This window comes from Colossoma macropomum, unplaced genomic scaffold (genome assembly GCF_904425465.1).
Source record: "Colossoma macropomum unplaced genomic scaffold, Colossoma_macropomum, whole genome shotgun sequence".
NCBI lineage: Eukaryota > Metazoa > Chordata > Actinopteri > Characiformes > Serrasalmidae > Colossoma > Colossoma macropomum.
Window position 1 is genome coordinate 45,553,137 of NW_023494789.1, and position 18,171 is coordinate 45,571,307.

Consider the following 18,171-nt stretch of genomic DNA (forward strand, 5'->3'; position numbering starts at 1 on the left):
GTTGTATCAGTGCTGGTTGTATCAGTTGTAGCAGATTAGGACTAAACTAAACTCATAGGGAGTAGAGTTGTTGACCATCAATATTCAATGTATACTATAAAGCCAGTAGAGTGCAGTTGTGGTGTAATGCATTGGTTGTTATGCTGTTGTGTAGGGTGACCAGGGCCAGAGAGGAATCCGTGGCTTAGCTGGACCTCCAGGAATCGCTGGACCATCGGGAGCAAAGGTGAGCAAAGGCCAATAAAATAAGAACTCATTTCAAGATTCACAGCTTCCAAACAAAACCTTATATATTGGTGAGGAAAGTGATACAGTATATTCATCTATACTTGTGTATGTTGTTTCTTACACGGCTTACCATCTGCAAAAGACATGGTTCTGAAAACAGCTAAAAGCCCATAAAGCATTACTTGTCCATAGGGTCTTTGTTGTGAGTGATGTGTTTTGTCCTTCTGTAGGGTGAGCCAGGATCACCAGGGCGGCTGGGCTTACCAGGGCTACCAGGACGTGCACTAGCAGGACCGAAGGTATAAAAGATTACACGTGCAATATCCAGAAAGCCTCGTGTTTGGAAAAGTATGACAAAATCTAAAAGAAGTAATGACTTCTTGTTGTTCCCAGAATACTTTGACTATTGAATAAAACATTAATAAAACAATAAAACAAACTATCTTAAGGTCTCATAATATTTCAGTCTACATTGTAAAGTTAAGTCAAATCCAGGTTTGTTTATAAGAGTGCATTTAAAACAACAAATGCATTTAAAACAGCAAAGTGCTGTCATGCCTTAAAAGCACATAATTTAACCTATTCTAAATTTAATAGGGAGCCTGTGAAAAGATATTGTTGATGTCCCTTTTCCACATGGCAGTCAGAAGTTGTATTAATATGACATGATTCCAAACGTTTGAAAAGTAGTGTATGTGTGCAGACAAACATAACCACATATAAAATAGCTCTGCATTGAAGTACTTATGAATAATTTCACAATGCTGTGATTTATTACAGACATGTTTTTATGTTTCTTTTTTACAGGGTGACATAGGTCCACCAGGTCCTCCTGGCCCCTTGGGGGAAACAGGCTATGGCCTTCCTGGACCAAAGGTAATTCAAAGTAATATTTACTTACTAGAAAGCTTATGCTTCACAAATCTGCATTAACTGTTATCCAGAACCAGAATCTGTCTGATTCTTGTTGTCTCTTTCTGTTTTGTCTCTCAGGGTGACCGTGGAGACCCAGGTCCTTCTGGTCCATTTGGGCCAAAAGGAGATGGCTATCCTGGACCAGCAGTATGTTGGAACAGACTGTACTCTTTCTTAGCTCTGTTAACTTTTCAGAAATTAGACCTATGTATGATTATATTCATTAGTAATGATTTTTTTAATGTATGTGTGCATGTGTCTGTGTTCATTATTATCAGGGTCCTCCTGGGCTTCCTGGGCTTCCAGGAGAGCCTGGTCCAGAGGGATTTGGTATCCAAGGACCAAAGGTATCCACTTTAACCCATCCTGCGGTGTGTGTGTGTGTTTGTGTTTGTGTGAGGATATGCTGAGGATGGATATGAAGTGTGTATCTGTACATCTCAGGGTGACATTGGGTTCAGAGGGTTGCCAGGACTACCAGGACCTCCAGGAGAAGGGCTACAAGGACCACCGGTATGTCACATCAACAGAAAAAAAAAAAGTCAAATTCAAATGAGGATAGACACAAACACAACCTCTGCACTTTATATACTGCATACTTTATACTTTGATTAGCATTTGATTAGCATAAATATATCCCTGTAAGTCAAGTCAAGTCCCTGCACTTACTGAATAATAAGCCTTAATATGTAGTAAGTCTGGAATATTAAGGGGTTAATTTGCAAGGCCTTAATTGACTTGTTAGGGCTGGTGAAGAAGTGAAGAAGTGCATTAAAATTTGTCAACTGATGACAAGTCCAGAGTGTAATAAATTCTCTCTCTCAAACTCAAATTCAAATTTGTGCTAACGCTCAACCATGATATCCTCTAATCAGCTAGCTGAGGATCTGAAAATCAAGCTAATTGATGCCTAATAAGCAGGGGAAGGCTATAAAAAAATAAGTGCTTCCAATTTCCACTGTCCAAAATGTCATTAAGAAGTCAAGGCATTATGTAGAGGACCAAGACACAGGAGTGCAGCGTTGCTTGCATAAGTATGATCCACATAGAAAAGTCATCAAAAGGAAACCGCATCTGAGACAAAAATGAACTTCTGACGTATGCAAAAACATCTAGATTAGCCAGAGGCATTTTGGAAACAAGTGCTGTGGACTGATGAGGTATAAATAAAACTCATTGGACACAAATATATAACCGTAATCTCTTTTACCAGAATATGTGGTATCATTTTGCACAAGACGTCCAAACATGGGGCTATGTGAATTACATACACAGTAAGGCAACTTGGCAGAGAAGCTTTTGAACTTGAGTATACACATGCTGGACCCACCAGTGACTCGCCAGATATATCTGCGACTCCGAGTATGACAGAAATAGGGTTTAATTGTGGAAACTTCCTTAACTTCACTATTTCATACACACCTATAGACCATAGTATAAATAGTTTATAATATAAATCTACACTATATCCTTCATGTTTTGATGGAAATTAATCTATAAATTTTCATATGTACCAAATGTGGGCACTAAAGTTCAATTAACCGTTTGACTCATGTATTAAATTACAGAGCATACTGTATCCAGGCTCAGCATAATCTATCATCCAACTCAGCCTAAGCCTGAGTGACTACCGTATACCATATCTTTAACATGATACCATTTCCATGTTCATACAGGCATCTACACATGTTTCATATGCAGTGAAACAAATCCAGTCAGTCCACCTGTAAAACATAAAAACTCCAGATACACAGCAGTCATCTTAGGACACGCAGATACTAATCCACTGAGGCTAAATCCTAACCCTTCCTTATAAACTGCCTTTTCAAATGTTTAAGTTAAGCATCCTTTCGAAAATCTCTAGGGCAACTCTGGAAGACCAGGACCTCCAGGTGCTCCAGGACCACCAGGACAGGGAGTACAAGGGCCAAAGGTAACACACACACACACAAGCATATCAACTCTGTCCAAACAAAAACATCTCCAAGTAACTTTAGTAAATACATACTTGGCTAATAGATTATTCTGGTTCTGATTCTGACATACATGCATAGACTCCAACAGACTGTGCAGTACTGTATATGTGTAAACAAACCTGTTATTATTTTGTTTTTATGTTTTTTCAGGGTGAGCATGGATCTCAGGGCATGACTGGGCCAAGAGGACCACCTGGCGATGGCTTCGCAGGGCCAAAGGTGAAAGTTCAACCCAGCTGTGTCAATGTAGAAAAGCTCAGTATATACAGTGTGAATGGATTTTTTTCTAGAAAATGTCTAAAAGCTTTTTACTTTCTCTCCACCTCTTTATCTAGGGTGACCGTGGTTCTAAAGGTGAAAAAGGTATAAAAGGGAACAAAGGTGACATAGGAGATCCTGGTAATCCAGGACAACCAGTAAGTGCTGCTGTGTTATAGCATTACATGATTAGGGTTACAGCTGGGAAGACAAGGTGAAACTGTTGTACTATATATTGCATGTATGCTGTCAGAATCTTAGTATGTGATGCTTACATGTTTCTGATGTACACATTCGATGGGCATCCACAGGGTATCCATAAGGAACAGGTGCATCCACAGTCCCCATTGCATACTCAGGGAATAGGACATCCATGCAGCATTTGCATGGAACAGGGAATTTTATAGGGCACTGAACAGGACACAGGGCCCTTAATATGGCATTCATGTGGCATCGACATGGCACAGGACATTTTATAGATCTATATGGTATAGGCTATCATCAACTCATCCATAGAGCATGGGGCACTCTCAGGACATGCATGCAATACAGCACATCAATAGAGCATCCACAGAGTATCCACTGGACATCCATGAAGGATCTATAGGGGACAGGGAAAGCACGGGGCATCCACAGGGCATTGGGCATCCTCAGCACCTCCATGGAACATCCATAGATCATGCGGCATCTCCAAGACATCCAAAGGGCACAGGCTATCTATTCACATACAGAGAAGGACATACACATGCTATTAACATAGCATCAACAAGGCATACATAACACTATTTCTTCTTTCAGGGCAGACAAGGAGTGAAGGGAGAATCAGGGCTGACGGTGAGGTTTCTTTCCATTTTCTCCTGTATTACTACAGTGTTCAACATTGATGTATAAGTTATAAAAGGAAAAAACAACCACCCCTTTCTGGAGAGAACCATGAAATTGCTAATTTGTTGGTCTTGTCCAAAAGAAACTGTCGGAGGCAGTGTTGATTTAATGCATGGTTACTTGGTCTTCACTTTTGCACTTCACTGCTACTTATGTGTCATGTCTGGTATGGATACATAGTAACTCATGCTTTAAAGGGGAATTCCATTGATTTTAAAACATTTCTGCATAATCAGTCTTGTTATGTAAACAAAGTAATTGAGAGTAATTTGATGTGAAATAGTTCATTATAAGGAAACTCAGGTTTCTTTACAGATGGTGGTGACAGGAGCCAGGAGTTGCTACCACAAATATAGCCATTTTACTCACTATCCAAAATGACCAGTGAACCTACACGTCTTCTGAGTTTTTATGAGTAATGTAGGTTTTTATAACTAAGTGTAAAATAGTGAGAAATTTGAAAACATTAACTTCAAATACATTGGCTTCGACAGTTTTTCCTTTAAACGTCCTGCATATACTTTTCCACCGTAAATGGATAAAAAAAAACAGTTTAAAAAATCTTATTGCTAAGCTATTGTAAAATATCAGTCAGACATCAGGCAGTGTATTAATAATCATTTCATGTAAAAACTTTCTGTGAGGAAGCTTTTAGAAGCATTAAACTCTTCAGACATCTGGTTCCTTTCACCACTACTGTGATATCAGGCAATTGCATATTAGCAACTATCCAACAAATATGATAACCAGTTTTCAACAACTCAATCTAACATCAGTGTAATATCACTGCTATAATATGGTTTATTTATGTATTTCCAGTTTTATGTGATTTCAGCCAAATCAATTCCACATATACTCCTTTAGCTGAAATCACCCAGAGTTTTGGACACAAAACTACATTTCTGATGATTCATGTTCATATGATGTTCATTTTCAGAGAGAAGACATCATCAGAATGATTAAGGAGATCTGTGGTATGATTCTCTGTCTTCTCAAACTCTTAAATTTACAGTTATGGCTACAAATTCTATTCAAACTCTGTTTCCACTTTCCAACATCTTAAACTTCCTTTGATTGAAAACATTTCAGGCTGCGGAATCAAATGCAAAGAGCGTCCCATGGAGCTTGTGTTTGTGATTGACAGCTCAGAGAGCGTTGGCCCGGAGAACTTTGAGATCATAAAGGATTTTGTGACGGCACTGGTGGACAGAGTGACAGTGGGCCGCAATGCCACACGGATTGGAGTGGTGCTCTACAGCCTGGAGGCCAGAGTGGAATTTAATCTGGCCCGATACATGACCAAACAGGATGTCAAACAGGCCATCCGAAAGATGCCTTATATGGGTGAAGGTACATATACAGGAACTGCCATTCGAAAGGCTACACAGGAAGCTTTCTACAGTGCCCGGTCAGGTGTCAGCAAGGTCATCATTGTCATCACAGATGGACAGACGGACAAGCGGGATCCGGTGGTGCTGGACATTGCAGTCAGGGAGGCCCACGCAGCCAACATTGAGATGTATGCTCTGGGTATTGTTAACATCAGCGATCCAACACAAGCAGAGTTTCTCAGTGAGCTGAATCTCATCGCTTCTCAACCTGACACTGAGCACATGTATCTGATAGATGACTTCAACACCCTGCCAGGTAAATCAGCTGCTCCACATAGCGTACAGTTCAGTTTGTAGGTGTCTATAGCGTAAGTGTAAAATTTTGACGTAAGTCAGAAAACTTTGTTTGTGTAAGTCTAAAGACTAATTCACACCAAGAGTGCTTTTGAAGTGTTTTTTTTGTCATCCATCTGATGTAACAAATACACCTCCATTTTAAAAATGTTTTAATCCATGCACACTTGTTCAACTTTTCCTACATACGTGAAGTTATATTAAAATCACACACTCCTAGGGGTGAGCAATATGGAAAAAAATGTTATATCACAATATCTAACCCCTTTCTGCAGGCCCCCTAGTATATATTTTCTCAGATATTTTAAATTGTTATGATCAATAAATACAATATACATATACTGTTGGTTCTCTGTAAAATGTTGTGGCTCTGTTGAGCCTCTAGCGAGTAATGAGGAGTGAAAAGGGATGGGTGAGAACCCTCTGCTGTGAAAAAAAACACATTTTTCTGCAAAGACAATGCAGAACCCAATAATGTAATAATTTCCCAGCAATGTAATAAGAGCCTGAAATATAATACAAATTTTTTACTCGGTCAAAAATTTGATAAAACCCAATAATAGTGTCTGACAATGTATCAAGATTTCTACTGATAATGTAATGCCTCATTACATTATTGAAAATTTATGATATTTTACATTGACCATGTGTAATACCTCTGGTTGTGTTCCAGTCACATTTGACTAATTTATTGTTTTTCTCTATTGTAAATATAATTTCTTTCATATGATTGTCATTTGACCTGATTACTTTCTCCAGAATAGGCAAGTTACAGTTGTAACCAAAAGTGGTCATACAAAAAGTCTTAAAAGTGGAGGCTTTTTCTGAAATAACGAACACTTCTAAGACTTTGTCTCGTACTTGCTCCCCTCATTCCAGGCTGGGTCGATTCCTGTGTACAGCACAAAAGCATTCTCGGAGACTTCTGGTTACTGCTCTAATACTAATAATATTACATCATCCATTTTGAAAACATATTTGAGCAAAAATGGTCAACTTACAAATGTAATACATTCCCAATAATATAATAAGGTTATACATATGGTCAATGTAAAAAATGTAATAAATGTGAAATTTTATTCAACATTTCATACTGTGTATCACTAAACCAATTAAACATGACTAATTCTGCTTTCTTTGTAATGAAACATTGCCCACTTCTACTCACACTAACTTTCTATAGCATTGTAAATGATATTTAAATTGGTAATCTACTTCGCTACTTTGATCTTGTTAGTATAGTAGTTGTGGAACAACTTAAGAGCAACCTAGTAATTGCACTGTTTCTGGAGGGTACTGATATTATCAGGACAGGTCAAAATAATTAGAATACTCAAATATTTGTTCCTTATGTTGGTGTTTGCTTCTATATTAAGTATTTAGAAGCTTTTTTGTTAATATATGGAAAATGTTTAAAAAAATAACAATTTAAATTCTAGCTGGTTATGTTGATTGCATCATAAATTTATGCTAGGCCTCCACGTCAGCTTGTCTCAGTGTGCACCAAACTACACTGTTCCACTGAAGCAAAAGTGTAAAGATGCCCAAGAAATCAGATGTGGGAGCGTTTTATTTTATTGGACAATAAGAAAGATACTTAGTGCAAAAGTTGCAATAAGAGATGAGTACATCATGGCAGCATGAAAAATCTGATAAATCATTTCAAAGATGTATGTATAGTGATACTTGTGCAAATACTGCTTGTCTAGACTACATGCCCTACATCACAGCTGATTTCAGTTCATTTGTGCCATATACACTATTAATACATCGCTGACACCTACTGGATATATTTCGAATTACAATGACAAACCTACTTGAAATTATGCTTGATTATGAGATTGTTTTTGAGAGTGGTTTCGAGAATGAGTATTCAGGTGCTCATTCTGAAACACCATGAGTATTCAAAGCTTGTAAAATGTCATTCAGCCCTAGGTCCTAAGAAAGGCCTTTTATCATTCAACAACAGGAATAAAAACTTATGATTGTGATTTTAATAAAAACAGATCTGCTGTTTGTGCAGTCTAGGTTTAAAACTGCTGTAAAACACTTTCTAAAAAAAAGAAAAGTAAATGAAAAGAACTGATACCTAAAGCAGTCATGTAATGGTGCTGATTCAGATTCAGTGTGGGCTGGACGCATGGTCATTTGGGCTTCACTCTCTGTGTGAACGTAATGTCATGTCTAGTTTGAATTTGGGGTAACTGATGCTTTAATATTACACAATTGGTTAATGACTGAAAACAGTTTTCAACATAGTCAACAAATGTGTTTCTCACTCCGTAGTATTGTTCAAGAAGGGGTTGATAATAAGCAGTGGTAAACCGTGACTATTGGAACTAGACCTTCAGCCATTGGTCAAAACATGAGGAAAAAACTTACCTGAACAATGATGCTAACATCTGCTAGCCTACATATAGGATTCTAGTAGTTTGTTAGTGCTAAGCTAACTGTGGTACACATGTACACTTTCTGATGAGGCTGAAGTTACCTTCTTTATCAAACGTTCCATTCCACCTTAAACAGTGCAGCAGTTACATTCTGCTGCAATTAGGTACTAGAATGTAACTGCTGCAGGGTTTGAGGTGGGATGGATTAAGATTAAGCACAGATATTCGAAGCTTCTAAAAGACATTACATGTTTTACTTTAAGCTTGTGACAGACATATTAGCATATAGTTTACCTTGTAGCAGTTTCAGTAGTGAGCCCTGGTATGGAGCTTCCACTGCTGTTTTCTCTTTCTAATAACCCACTGATTAACCTGTATCTCGTATTCACAGTCAAGGACATATCTAGGATATTCTGAAGGCTACGTTTCCATCCTTAACTTAACAATGAAACAAGATTAGTACTGTAATATTTGAGTGTAAATAAAAACATGATCATGAATCATCAGGCCTTTTCTGAAGACCTAGAAGGCCCTGAGGGTTACCCTCCGATAATTAGCTAATGATATGGCTCAGGCTTTTTAGATAAGGGAAACACAAAACTGTACAGCGCAGGGGACAGTCCAGGACTGGAGATGGGAAACACTGGTCTATGGCATCCCTTTAGTAGAGGTCACTCACAGCTGGGAGCATAATTAGATTGATTTTTGGTTGAGTTATTAAAACATGACCACTGCATTTACTGGATATGTTGACAACCGTGCTTTCAACCAATTGCCAACCAAGCTTCTAATTCTGGGGGTCAGGAGGGGGTCACAAAATATTTTAAATCCCAAAAAGAGTCACACTGTTAAAAAGCTTAGGAACTGCTGTTGGTAAACCCTGCTTAATTTCTGCGATAAATCTAAATTCATCATTGCAACATGTTGACTCATCCTGACAATAAGAACAATGTATCTTATAGATGAATTAACTGCCAGGTAACTCAACCATTCCACATTCAGCAGAGTTTGGGATGTAGGCATTTGTGGCAATCATTTACCTGAAACTACTCTCTGTTTGGAGCATGACCTTGTTATGAAAACTGAAAATTGATTGTCCTGCCAGCTGCTATTTTCTAATCATAAGGCCAGAGTTTTAAAAACAAAGTGTGCTGACCTCTTGTAAAATCCAGTTCAATGATAATTCATATTCAACATTGTTGACAAATGCTTGGACAAATTGCGGTATTATTACACACTGTATGTCCAAAGGTATCCAGACACCCTTTATAATTAGTGAGCTTTACCTATTAGTGAGGTTACCTATTATTGTCACTGGCGTACAACTGCGCACACACAGTTCATATAATGTCCATAGAAAAGCATTGCCAATAGAATTAGACATCCTGGAGCAGCTGCACCTGACTATAAGGTCATAATGCCCAATGCCAAGCATCAGCTAAAGGGGAATAAAGCCCTGCTGCATTGGGCAGTGGATCAGTGCAGTTGCATTCTCTGGAGTGATGAAGCACCATCTAATACTTTTGGGATAAGCTGGAGTCACTATCTGACTATCTAAAGCCTTTACCTAAAGGCTTCCCAGAAGAGCAGAAGCTTTTACTGCAGCAAAGAGTGGAACAATCCTGTTAATACTGTTAATAAAGCTGAGTTGAATATGTTTATTCAACTCAAAGATCCTGTTTGATGGGATCTTTGAGTCTGAAATCATCAAAATAAAGTTATGTAAACATTTATACTGTCTATCACATTAAGCCACACATTAGCAGTCTTCAAAACCAACCCATTTTTTGCCTGTATGTATTTGCATGTAAGGTCAAGTTAAATAAAAATAGTGAATATAATACATTTAAATAAAGTTACCTCAACTCAAAATATGCTGAAAAAAACAATCTTACTCAAAATGACTGAGTTACTATCTCAACTATTCATTTTTGAGTTAATTTGCGTTTTTCACATTAAATTACTCCACATTTCTGTAGTATTTAAGTTGTATTAACTTAATTCTTTCATTAAGATGTGCAGTGAGTTTTACAGTGCAGGTGTCTACACGCTTTTAGACATGTAGTGTAGGTCAAAACTAAAAGACATGTTAAAAGAATCTCAAAACTAAAAAAAATCCATGTTTGTAGATTTATGAAGTCTACAAGACTGATAACACATGTTTCTCTCTTCCCTTCTCTCTAGCTTTGGAATCTAAACTAGTCAGTCAGTTCTGCGAGGATGAGAATGGAGCTCCATTTTTTAATCGCATCAATGGTAATGGATTTGGTAACCATGCCAACCGCATCAACAATTACCCATATGGATTTGGTCACAATGGCAACCGGATTGGCAGTTACGGGAACAACGTGTACGAGAGCAACCGAGGAGAAACACACACAGGAACTCATGCTGGGACACACAGTGAAACACACACCAGAACTCATACTGCGACATCCACTGGCAGAGGGGACAGTTTGCCTGCACCAGTTACTCCAGATGTGAGTATAGTACACACTGTAAAAAAAAATTAGAAGTCAGGTCAACTTAAGTTTTAGGTCAACCATCCCCATAGCTTTTTTTTCATTTTTATTTTTCTTACTGCATCTAAGTTAGGTGTACAAAAAAAGTTGAGCTTACTCACAATGAATCTGGTTGCTTACAAGCTGAAGTTGCTTCCTTTTCTTGTTGGATGTTTATTCTGTTCCTCCCCAGTTTAGTCATTACCAGTTCCCACCCACAGGCTACAACTCACCCTATCATACAGTATCCCCAGCCTGGGGGAGTCAGAGCTTACCTGTCTCAGACTTGTGACCACAGAGGGCTAAGGCATCTCTGGGATTCAAACTCATGATCTCCTGTCTCCTGATGATCTGGCATCTGGCATTAGACAGTCATGCCACAGTCATGTGTGCTTTAGCTAAACACAGAATATGCTCTCAATTTAAGCACAGGTCACAATGATCAGAGTTAATTTATTGTTTGAATGGACACAAAAATTTGTGCTTTGTGGTTCCTGAGAGTCACAACTGTCCCACTGCCTATTCATCAAGAGATTATGAGTTTGAATTCTGGTGATGGCACAGCCCTCCATGGTTAGATGTCTAAGAGGAGGAAGCCCATAGCCTTGGGGCACTGTATGACAGTGGGAGTTGTAGACTGTAGCTGGAAATTAACAATAATAAAATTAGACAATTTTAACCTATAAGTAAGCCACCTCATTTATTTATATTTTGAGTAAGCTCAAATTGTTAAGCTGACCTAAGATGCAGTACTAGAACTTTTGACTAAACTAAGTTGAGAAAAATTTTGCTATGCAGAAGATCGACTTAAAATTTCAAGTTGACTTCACTTTTGATTTTTTAGTGTTGCATGCATTAATTGATGTTTACAAAATTCTGTTTTGAACCTTTGCTCAAATAGTTAATACCTAAAAATGTTTTTTTCCCTTGTAAGGTCCCTCGAGAGCCACACACAGCAGATACTTACACACACTCCATATCAGAGCACAGCAGCAGTGTAGACATTCCAACAGGCAACAGAACATCTTCACACGACAGGGCTTCATCAGGATCCTCCTCCTCCTCCTCCTCCACCTCATCATCATCATCGTCGTCATCATCATCATCATCAACAACTGTAATAACATCATCCAGTTCAGTGCATTATGTCCCTGCCCCACGGCCACCTTTACCTAAAGGTAAATACACACAGACACAAAAATATGCCCTCACACTTTATTCCCTCACATGCTGCATTCATGACTGAGTTGGAACTGAGATGTTTCCAACTTCTGAGAAGGAAAAACCCACTTGCTACCCAACTTCCAATTCCTGCTTATAATGGTGAATTGCCATATCCAAAATACACTTTTAAAATAAATGAAGCTGTTTTGGGGCAATTATGTGTACTGCTTAAAAGCTTTTTAAAAGATACCTCCGAGAGAGCTGTTGTTAATAAGAGCTCAGTGGACATCCCAGGACTGCTAGAGGTCTCAGAACAAACAAGTTCTGTTAGCAAGTGGTGCACGCTGCACCGAACAAACTCAAACAACATTGTCATTTTGGCCAAAAAGACATTATTTTGCTACTAAACGTAGTTTTTATCTGCAGTACACTGCCAGTTTAATCCTGGCCCTAACCTTAACCTCAACCCAAAACCTTAACCTAACCCTCATCCTGGTCTTAAACCTGGAACTAATCATAACCCTAACACGGTTGACCGTTTCACCAAATAGTTAAAAATGAAATAATCTTTGGGGGCTTTTTAAATTTTTTTCTGACATTAAACAGCTGAAGTTGAGGTGCAAAAGTAGGAATTTCAGATGTGGAAAATTTCCTGTTTCCAGGTGTCATAAATGCAGCAACATAACCCTTTCTGAATAATGTACAGTAAGTATATAATGGATGTAATGCAATGTAAGTAATATTGTATGTTGTGTCTTATCTATGGTCAGAAATTGTACCCCTGGACCCTCGCTGTGAACTGACACTAGACCAGGGTCCATGTCGTGACTATAATATCCGCTGGTATTACGACCGGCAGGCCAATGCCTGTGCCCAGTTCTGGTATGGAGGCTGTGATGGCAACCGCAACCGCTTTGACACTGAGGAGGAGTGCAAAAAGACCTGTGTGGTCTCACGAGCAGGTAAACTCTCTAACACAAAGCGATATTAAGGTGAAAAAATCTAATTCACACAATTTCCCCCTTATCTTTCCAAAAGCACATTGCATAATTTAGAGAGCAGTAGCAGTGACTAGAACTGTATTAAGGCTTCCTGAAGTCAACTTAAGATTTCTTGAAGCAGTTTGGCTAATTTCTCAAGGCTTCAAGTACTCGCTAGAGCCCCCTAACTGTCAAAAATATATAAGTATGTAAAACTATTTTGTAAGACCATGTTGTGAGTGTAAAAACTTAGACCAGCAAAAGCCAATATAAAATAAATGGCTGATGTAAGCAATTGCAATATCAGATTTCTGATAGTGTACTACATTTGTAATGTCATGTAGATGTAAACTTTAAATAATATGTGGTTCAAAACCTAATGTTGATAGAGATATGGTACAGTTCTCTGCTTTTCGTTCTGATGATAAAACTTACAATACTATTAGTTACACATCAGTTGTACTATTTTTAATTAATTAATGTAAACAGAACAGCATGCTTCAACTGAATGGTGACAGTGTCCGTTAATTTGGCAGTGAAAGGGCTCGGAAAGTGAATAAAGTTGTACACGATCAGATGGCGGTGAAGCCTGACAAAAGTAAACCCATTCTCGAAGCAATCCCTAAACAAGGCTTCATGCCATCATTAATTACATCATTCCAGGAAAACAACACAAGCATCGATATGAGCATCAGTTGATAGTGCCCTACCTTCTTGACACATGCTTTAAAGCTCCAGTACCCAGTATAACATCACTACTGATAGGTACATATATATATAATCACATTTTTTTTCTTACAGGAGGATGAGGAACAAAGAAGATTTTTATAATAGACTGTTATATACTGGGTTAATACCTGTAATACCTCAAGTGTCAATCTCACTGAGAGATGTGCACATAACAGCTGAAATACATATTTCATATAGTTAACATCTTACTGTTTCTGTGATTTGTTGTGTAAATAATTTCTGTACCTGCTTAAATCAATTAAACTATATTTTAGCACTAGTTGTATTTTAGCTGTATTTTTGTAATAGCTGTATTAAGTTCCAAAGAGCCATTCCAGTGTCTATCAGTGAATAATAATGGTAGCTTAGTAGCTTAGTAATTAAAAGAATGTTCATTTTTCAGCTTAGTCTCCCACAAACATCAATTTCCAGAACAGAACGTTGACTCAACACTCAAAATAAAAGCAAACGAGCAGTTGCTCTCTCTCTCTCTCTCTCTCTTTCATATATATACTTCTGCAGTGGCCATGAGTAAAGCCTAAACCCTAAATTGATCCACAAATGTTTGCAGTACCTGTAAAAGCAAAGCATACATGTGTTTAAGAACAGTAGTAAACTCCTTGATCACTTCATTTGAAACACTCCCCACTTCATTCCATCTACTAATATGTCCACTATATAGGTGTACAGTTAGCCCATTTGTTGCTGCACAGTTTATCCCCACCCCTCTATCATTATTCATCATTGATCAGTTTCCAGTTACAACCATAGTTGATCAGATCATATTTGGGTGGTTGATCATTTTCAACAAAGCACTGACACTGACATGGTAGTGTGTGTGGTGCTAGTATAAGTGTATCAGGTACAGGGTTGTTAGTTTATGAGTGGTCCACTAGGATATCCAGACAAGAGCAGCTCTGTGGTCAGAAATTGACCATTGATGGAGGTTTAAAGAATGGCTAAAAAACTGTGCATCAGCTGATGGGACACAGTCTGTATCTGTACACCATCTACAAGGGAGGGGTTTCCAATAAAGTGGACACTGGGTGCACATATGCTATGGGTGCTTTATGTCATGTGTATCTGAGGCTGATTAAGAGCCATAACGACAATAGCTGTGAACAATCAGTATTGTATAATTAACACTGTCAATGTAATGTTGCAATGTCCTCATTTCAATTTTAAGACATACTTTTTTGACAATTTTGGTGTAATATTGTTTGTCTTATCCCAGGTTTTTTTTTTAATAAAACAAAAATTATTACAATAATAAGATCTGAAGTTTTTCATTCTTGCACATTCTCAGCTTATTTGAACACCACCCTCTGTGAATGTTTTACCCCCATCTGATGTCAGGTTGCATTAAGGTTGCAGAATGTTGATGAGATGTCTGCTCAGAATTAGGCAGATGTTGACGTTTTATGTTCAGTTTATGGGGATAATTTATGTCTGAACACCAGCAAGTGCTCTTTAAAGCCTGTTTTCTGCTGCTTTCTTCTACAATGAGGACAGTTTGAGTTATTGGGTTCTTAGGCCATGGACTTGCAAGCTGCCATCACCTGGACACAAGTCAAAGACTATGTTTCATTTATTATTTCCAATCAAAAACGCAAGTATAAAGTATATAATGCAAAGTATACGTTGTTAATTTTTCAGGAGATATTTCTGAGATGATTACATGTAAGATTATACACTTTAATAAGGAAAAGTCAAAGGAAAATATGTGAAAAAATTCTAATAAAAGACAGAAAATGGGACTCCTACTAACCGTGCAAGACCTTGTCACCATCAGATAAACAGTGCCTAAACCTTTCTTTAAGAGACACAAAAAAAATCGACCTTCACTCTTATACAGGTCTGAAAAAATGTACAGAGGTCAAGAAGCCATTACTGAGGAAAGGAACACTTGCAAATCAAACAAAGAAGCTGCTGGTGTTCTCAGAACACCCTAGAGTCTAGACCACAGCATCACTGAATGTGTTATGGTTTACTTTGATCGTGAGAAGCAAAATGCAACCAACTTCTAAGACTGAACTTTGGAAGTGTGAAAAAATATCCCTACAGATTTCTTTATATAAAAACAGAATGTATAAAAACAGAAAAAATGTTTTCACAGAACTGGATCTGGAAAGGGATTTTTGAAATGCTAGAAAAAAAGCAATTTTAACCCTTGAGTGGTGTTCAGGTGTGTGGGACCCACTTTCAATGTTTACCAAAAGAAGAACTGATACAATTTATTATTATTTCAACCTCAGACTCCTTGGCCTTTGCTAAGGAAAATACAAAATAACACATTTTCAATGACTTCACACTGTACACCACCCACACTTTTATATTACACACATGGTGTTGGGGTGAACCCGCGGAGAATAAAAGTGTGGAGGTGCTGTATCCCTTCACTCTGTTCTCCTCCTACATGGCCTGCTGTTAGTGTGTGTGTGTGTATGTGTTTGTATATGTGTACATGTGTGTGAGAGGGTGGACAACATGGACAGGCTGCTGACTGGCTACAGATGCTAAAGGAGAACCCTACACTGGCCACTTGTGATATTTTAAACATCTGCTATTTTTACATAAATTGTTGTGGCTGTATTGTAAAAAAAACAATAATGCGGTGGGTCCACCAGACCCACTGAGTAACAAAAACACAAACACCAAACAAAGGGCTAAGCTATGTGATGAGTTATTTATTGATGACTGACTGATTTGTCAATACAACAGTGCTTTCAGAATACAAAATTCCAAGCCACTAGACCTTTAATTATGTTCATTTAATTATGATCTTCTGATGTTCAGTCTCTAAAACAATTGATTTCATTGTACTATAGCACAGCAATGTCCAGCAAAGAATAATAGCATCAACATGTAAATAGGCACAATGTAGGTGTTGTCTGTTCAACTGTTGCTTTTAGAAACTATTTGTTTTGGTTAACACCTTTGCATGTTTGGCTAAGCTTATTTATTCACATGTTCAGACTGTTATCCACTGTGTGGTCGCTAACAGGATAAACTGTCATTCACCCCCATACACCCCCCTACTAGATATCATTCTGTGTCTGTGTGTGTGTTTGACACGTACCCCCTCTGTCTGTCACTCTTTTGACTTAAGTTACACCTACACTACCCACACACACGATCCTAGCCTCTTTTAATTATGGTACTATTTCTAACGTAACACAGCCTTCTCTTATGAGCTGTTTTTAAACTGCAGGCCCTGCACACATCAGTAATATGGTTAGAACACTTTTTTCACATGCTCTGTTTGACCTGTTAAGTTATAATTTCATCAAATCATATGTAGGTTAAAATAAGAATGGTACTGTGGTTACAAACTGTGTTTGTAATATCTCCAAAATGGTAAGTTTACAGGAGAAGGCAAAAGCATTCTTTACATTCAATGTTAGTAAATGTAAATAGATTTTATTCCATGCAATCTTGGAGCATTTCTATTGGTCCATTCATCATGAAATCTTCTCACAATGTAACTTGCAGCTACTGAGCTCAAATGATGTAGGAAAGTAAAAATCGACAAAAATGGAGATACATGTTTTTCTTTGGACAGTAATAATATACAAATAAAGCTAAATGCAGTAAAAAGTAACAAGAAGATCCTTGTGAACTGGTTAAGAGAAAACAAAGGTTTGGTGCCGAATTTCTCCTTGACACCTTCAGCCATCACATAGATTTGTTAAATTTCAACATCAGCACATATGAGCTCAAGCAGCACTCTGTAAAGCCTGAGGTCTCCAAACCCCCATATTTTACATAGTGCAACTTTAACATTTTACTTAAAATGAATTAAATGTAAAAAATGAAGGATGGTCTCTAACTTTTGCACAGTACTGCTGAAAAACAGAAAAACCGGTGTGCGTTTTTCAGAGAACTGGATCTGGAAAGGGATTTTTGAAATATTCAGAATATAAAGCCACTAAATAAAGCCACTAGACCACGGGTGTCCAACCTTATCCGCAGAGGACTGGTGAAACTGAAGAGTTTCATTTTGTAAGTAAAAAAACAGTACTGTCCCATGTTTTTGTGTCACTAATGAGAGTTTTAGTCCAAAGGCGTAGCTTTATTTTAGCTACACCCCTGCATTTTATGACAGGAAGTGAGACTGCATCCCTGTCCCTCATGGCCTCATGGTGAGCAGATCCCATTGTTTTGAATTAAAAATGTCCCAAAGTCTGAAAATCAGTGTGTAACATTAAGAACTGTCACTACTGAAACACGTTTTCTGTGGTTAATAAAACTTGTCATTTATTGAGAATATTGTACAATATATAGTGTATTATAGTGTGTACAACTGTTCAAAGCTGTGCTTGCTGGTCATGTTCTGGCTAGCATTTTTGATTACGTAATTAGTATTGATTATTGATTATTTTTGTGTTAGGCTCAAAATTAGCTTAAATGGTCACTATTGTTACTACTGAAACATTTGGTAAAGTTTTGGTAGTGTTATG

The 18,171-nt window shown here is 37.8% G+C and overlaps 1 protein-coding gene across 1 annotated transcript in view; it reads left to right on the plus strand.

The window, feature by feature from the left end:
- Positions 1 to 14,953, plus strand: part of col28a2b (collagen, type XXVIII, alpha 2b) — a 49,286-nt gene extending 34,333 nt beyond the window's left edge. The window contains exons 21-36 of the mRNA XM_036571476.1: positions 155 to 226; positions 459 to 527; positions 1,036 to 1,104; positions 1,222 to 1,290; positions 1,422 to 1,490; positions 1,588 to 1,656; positions 3,008 to 3,076; positions 3,270 to 3,338; positions 3,455 to 3,535; positions 4,176 to 4,211; positions 5,200 to 5,236; positions 5,352 to 5,909; positions 10,522 to 10,817; positions 11,773 to 12,016; positions 12,773 to 12,964; positions 13,784 to 14,953. Coding sequence (XP_036427369.1) covers positions 155 to 226; positions 459 to 527; positions 1,036 to 1,104; positions 1,222 to 1,290; positions 1,422 to 1,490; positions 1,588 to 1,656; positions 3,008 to 3,076; positions 3,270 to 3,338; positions 3,455 to 3,535; positions 4,176 to 4,211; positions 5,200 to 5,236; positions 5,352 to 5,909; positions 10,522 to 10,817; positions 11,773 to 12,016; positions 12,773 to 12,964; positions 13,784 to 13,791 — 2,007 coding nt within the window. The 3' untranslated portion in view covers positions 13,792 to 14,953. The remainder of the gene's footprint in view (positions 1 to 154; positions 227 to 458; positions 528 to 1,035; positions 1,105 to 1,221; positions 1,291 to 1,421; positions 1,491 to 1,587; positions 1,657 to 3,007; positions 3,077 to 3,269; positions 3,339 to 3,454; positions 3,536 to 4,175; positions 4,212 to 5,199; positions 5,237 to 5,351; positions 5,910 to 10,521; positions 10,818 to 11,772; positions 12,017 to 12,772; positions 12,965 to 13,783) is intronic.
- Positions 14,954 to 18,171: the final 3,218 nt, after the last annotated feature.